This window comes from Octopus sinensis, linkage group LG4, assembly GCF_006345805.1.
Source record: "Octopus sinensis linkage group LG4, ASM634580v1, whole genome shotgun sequence".
Classification (NCBI taxonomy): Eukaryota; Metazoa; Mollusca; class Cephalopoda; order Octopoda; family Octopodidae; genus Octopus; species Octopus sinensis.
The window spans coordinates 124,143,906-124,149,282 of record NC_043000.1 but is presented as its reverse complement, the minus strand read 5'-3'; the positions used below and the strand labels follow the sequence as shown (position 1 = coordinate 124,149,282).

Sequence of the window (5,377 nt, the reverse complement as noted above, 5' to 3'; positions counted from 1 at the left end):
TTCTAATAACTAAGACATGACTTCAACAAAAAGTAGAGAAAAATAAATATATCTTCAATCTCTTCATTATAAAAAAATCACAAATATTATATTTCACTGTTGTGTAGCAAGTAACTTGATCTGACTTCATGTGCGGGAGCTGAAGGAACAACATCTGAGAGTCATTCTAGCCATTTAATAACACCGTGGAGGCACATGGCCTAGTGGTTAGAGCAGCGGACTCACGGTCGAGGGGTCGCGTGTTCGAATCTCAGACCGGGTGATGTATGTGTTTATGAGCAAAACACCTAAGCTCCACACGACTCCAGCAGAAGGTAACGATGAACTTCAGCTGACTCATTCGTCACAACTTTCTCTCAGTCTCTCCTCCTGCATCTAGCAGCTCATCTGCGACGGACTGGCGTCCCGTCCAGGTGGGGTACCTATACGCCAATGAAACTGGGAACTGGTCCTTTTGAGTCAGACATGACTTGAGAAGGAACAAACAACCACAACAACAACAAAACAAACAACATTTAATAACACCTAGAATTATTTTAAATTAATTGTGAATTATTTCAGGAGATACAACTGTAACTTGGTCTTTGGCACAGTTCCAAAATAATTTGAAATTTAAAAGTTTCATGTGTTATTAAATTGACCCAGGCGCTTATTTTTTTAATGTCTGGTTTTGCCAAGCTGCTGAGATACAGGGACATAAACAAACCAATATCAGTTTTCAGCTGGTGGTGAGAAGGTACACACACATATAATAGGCTTCCACACAGTTTCTCTCTACCACATGGTTCCAAGTTCAGTCCCACTGCGTGGCACCTTGAGCAAGTGTCTTCCACTATAGCCTTGGGCCGACCAAAGTGTGGATTTGATAGGTGGAAACTGAAAGAAGCCTGTTATATATATGAGGGTATAAAAGTAATGCCATTTTGTTTAGGACAGGTATAATTACCAACACAGGAACATGTATCATACACCAAAATGAAGCTGGTCCTCTGCAGATCACATCCCTACTTCTCAACATAGTCACTGTTTCCCTCAATAGCAATGTTCCACCTTCAAATGAGAGCATGTATCCCTGCCCTGTAAAATTCTGTTGACTGTTCTTTGAGCCACTTCTTATACCTGTCCTAAACAAAATTGTATTACTTTTTGACCCACCCTCGTATATATATGTATGTATGCATGTTTGTGTTTGTCCCCCAGCATTGCTTGACAATGGAAGTTGGTGTTTTTACGTCCCCATAACTTAGCGGTTCAGTAAAAAAGATAGACAGAAAAAGTACTAGGCTTACAAAGAATAAATTTCGGGGTCAATTCGTTCCACTAAAGGCAGTGCTCCAGCATGGCTGCAGTCAAATGATTGAAACAAGTAAAAGAATAAAAGAATTATTTAGGCCAAAATTTTTGTTGCACTATCTGCAACCTGATTACTGACACAGTTCCATCATAACTGGTCTGAGACAAAGCTGTTGGCCAATATATATATATATAACTCAAAAATAATTTTCTAAATATCATAATCAGTTTATCTAAATATTCTGTTCCAGGTGTGTTGGTGAATCAGATAAGGCCGTCCCATTTTCTATATTTATCTTCACTTCAACACTTATAGGTAAGATTTCAACTTTCAAAGTTATGATTTAATTCCTTCCATATGTTTTTCTCTGTAAAAACAATATCAAGCAGAGTGAACTTTCTAATAACTAAGACATGACTTCAACAAAAAGTAGAGAAAAATAAATATATCTTCAATCTCTTCATTATAAAAAAATCACAAATATTATATTTCACTGTTGTGTAGCAAGTAACTTGATCTGACTTCATGTGCGGGAGCTGAAGGAACAACATCTGAGAGTCATTCTAGCCATTTAATAACACCGTGGAGGCACATGGCCTAGTGGTTAGAGCAGCGGACTCACGGTCGAGGGGTCGCGTGTTCGAATCTCAGACCGGGTGATGTATGTGTTTATGAGCAAAACACCTAAGCTCCACACGACTCCAGCAGAAGGTAACGATGAACTTCAGCTGACTCATTCGTCACAACTTTCTCTCAGTCTCTCCTCCTGCATCTAGCAGCTCATCTGCGACGGACTGGCGTCCCGTCCAGGTGGGGTACCTATACGCCAATGAAACTGGGAACTGGTCCTTTTGAGTCAGACATGACTTGAGAAGGAACAAACAACCACAACAACAACAAAACAAACAACATTTAATAACACCTAGAATTATTTTAAATTAATTGTGAATTATTTCAGGAGATACAACTGTAACTTGGTCTTTGGCACAGTTCCAAAATAATTTGAAATTTAAAAGTTTCATGTGTTATTAAATTGACCCAGGCGCTTATTTTTTTAATGTCTGGTTTTGCCAAGCTGCTGAGATACAGGGACATAAACAAACCAATATCAGTTTTCAGCTGGTGGTGAGAAGGTACACACACATATAATAGGCTTCCACACAGTTTCTCTCTACCACATGGTTCCAAGTTCAGTCCCACTGCGTGGCACCTTGAGCAAGTGTCTTCCACTATAGCCTTGGGCCGACCAAAGTGTGGATTTGATAGGTGGAAACTGAAAGAAGCCTGTTATATATATGAGGGTATAAAAGTAATGCCATTTTGTTTAGGACAGGTATAATTACCAACACAGGAACATGTATCATACACCAAAATGAAGCTGGTCCTCTGCAGATCACATCCCTACTTCTCAACATAGTCACTGTTTCCCTCAATAGCAATGTTCCACCTTCAAATGAGAGCATGTATCCCTGCCCTGTAAAATTCTGTTGACTGTTCTTTGAGCCACTTCTTATACCTGTCCTAAACAAAATTGTATTACTTTTTGACCCACCCTCGTATATATATGTATGTATGCATGTTTGTGTTTGTCCCCCAGCATTGCTTGACAATGGAAGTTGGTGTTTTTACGTCCCCATAACTTAGCGGTTCAGTAAAAAAGATAGACAGAAAAAGTACTAGGCTTACAAAGAATAAATTTCGGGGTCAATTCGTTCCACTAAAGGCAGTGCTCCAGCATGGCTGCAGTCAAATGATTGAAACAAGTAAAAGAATAAAAGAATTATTTAGGCCAAAATTTTTGTTGCACTATCTGCAACCTGATTACTGACACAGTTCCATCATAACTGGTCTGAGACAAAGCTGTTGGCCAATATATATATATATATATATATATATAATAATAATAATATTAAGGAGTATAACTCCAAACTTACAGGGAAAAATTAAATGTAGTATTAAATCAAATTTCACAGTATAAATATATAAATTAGAGATAAAACCACTATTATGCAATTCAAACAATGATAGACATAAACCAAAACATAAATAACAAATAAAATATATTTTTATAAAACATAACTAGATCACAAAAAGTATAAAAATGAATAATCAATAAATAATATTATATATTGATTATTCATTGTTTATGTTTTGGCTTATGTCTATCATTGTTTGAATTGCATAATAGTGGTTTTATCTCTAATTTATATCTTATTTATATATATAAGCCTCAGAGTTTTAAATAAGATATTTTTTTCTCTCATTTGGGGAACTTTCAAAACTAACATTTAAGCTTTATCATTTCAGGATGGATTCCTGCACCGCCACTATTTGGTATGCTGGTAGACAACACCTGTATTAAATGGGGTCTCCTACCTTGTCGAGACACTGGTGCCTGCATGATGTATAACTTAGATGAATTTAGACTCAGATTTTTTATTCTTTTAACTATCATACAAGTAGTATCATTTTTATTCCTTGTTGTTGCAACAATAGTTGGTCACAAATCCAAAAGATACATTTCTTTAACAGTGAGCACTGCAACTGAAACAGCAGAAGATAACATTCTATAGAAATTTCACATTTCCTTAAATGTCAGATATAATGGAAATAGTAACAAAAAAATATTTGGAAGTTAGAGAATTGTAGAAAAATTACCAAAATTAAAAAACAAAAAAAGAACTGAGGTTGTTTGTTGAACTAAAAAAAACAAACATTCTTTAAGGCAGTGCCCCAGCATGGTCACAGCCTAATGACTGAAACAAATGATAAAAGAAATTCATCTCTGAGCAAGAATTTTAATTTATTTTGCTTCGTTTCATAATTTTTAAATATTTAAAAATAAAATTGGAAATACAATTTTTTATGTAATATTAACACATTTGTTCCAAGAATTGCATCAAGCTTATCTGGGATATGAACTCAGGACCTTTTGCACCCCAAGTGAGAATTATACCCTTAGACCAATAGAAAGCTGTCATCATACTTTTTGTACCAACCCTTATGATAAGTACCAGTTTGGATTTCCCCCTAACTCGTTTGTGAAACCAATTGGTAAAATTAGCTGAAACAGATTTATAATACCCTAATATCTCTATATATAAAGCTGAAGTTGTCTGTGTATGGCAGGTTTGGTAGCCTTCAACTAACACTGTCTCCTCCGAGACCCTGCGGCGCAAGTTGACCAAACTTGAGAGTATGATAGAAGGCTTGCTCTTCCTTCCTTAGAAGAAAAAATTCAAATCAGACCATGTTAACACCAAAAATTATTTACATCAAAAAGGTGTTTTTTTTCTATGAAAATCCCTATTTTTCACGATTTTTTGACTGCTGTGTCGCCATTTTTCAGTGTATTTCAACCAGAGAAATGTTCGCTTAAAGAGAATAACAAGCTACATAATGCAAAAGTTTTACTTTTCAAAAATTCCAATTCTAAAGGGTCGAAACAAACCCAAGCAATGCCGGGCGATATTGCTAGTATTGTATAAATATTAATATCAATTTCAAATTTTAGCACATGGCCAGCAATCCCGGGGTAGTAGGTAAGTCAATTATATCAAACCTCAGTCCTCAACTGGTACTTATTTTATCGACTCCGAAAGATGAAAGGCAAAGTTGACCTCAGCAGAATTTGAACTCACAACATAAAGATGGATGAAATACCACTAAGTATGTCTTGTATAAATATTAATATCAATAATATAAATTATTAACCATCATGCCAACAACCACCTTGAACACCTTTTTGAGCTCCATGTGTCTAACACATGTGGGCATGGCCACAAAGCCAGAGAACAGCACAGCTCCCATTACTTTCAGAAACATATTTTCATACTCAGTTTTGCTGAAACATGGAACAAACTACCTGCATCAGTTGTTAGTTGCTGAGACATTGCATCCTTTAAAACCTCCATGTTTCCTGAAATTTGCCAACACTACACCCGATATCACACCCTCCATGCACATGCACACATGTATATAATGATGCTTACACTGTTCACTTTCCTGACTTTTGTACATAGTTCTATGCACTATACATACACCTTTGATGAGCTGTAGTGCACCTGAGCACCATACACAATA

The 5,377-nt window shown here is 36.2% G+C and overlaps 1 protein-coding gene across 4 annotated transcripts in view; it reads left to right on the top strand.

Moving 5' to 3' along the window:
* LOC115210577 (solute carrier organic anion transporter family member 74D-like) overlaps positions 1-4,035 on the top strand; it is an 85,716-nt gene extending 81,681 nt beyond the window's left edge. For 3 of the 4 annotated variants that reach the window (XM_036502427.1, XM_036502426.1, XM_036502428.1), the window contains one exon: positions 3,602-4,035. In XM_036502427.1, coding sequence (XP_036358320.1) covers positions 3,602-3,867 — 266 coding nt within the window. In that variant the 3' untranslated portion in view covers positions 3,868-4,035. The remainder of the gene's footprint in view (positions 1-3,601) is intronic. The other variant, XM_036502429.1, reaches the window with a different exon arrangement.
* The last annotated feature ends 1,342 nt before the right edge of the window (positions 4,036-5,377 follow it).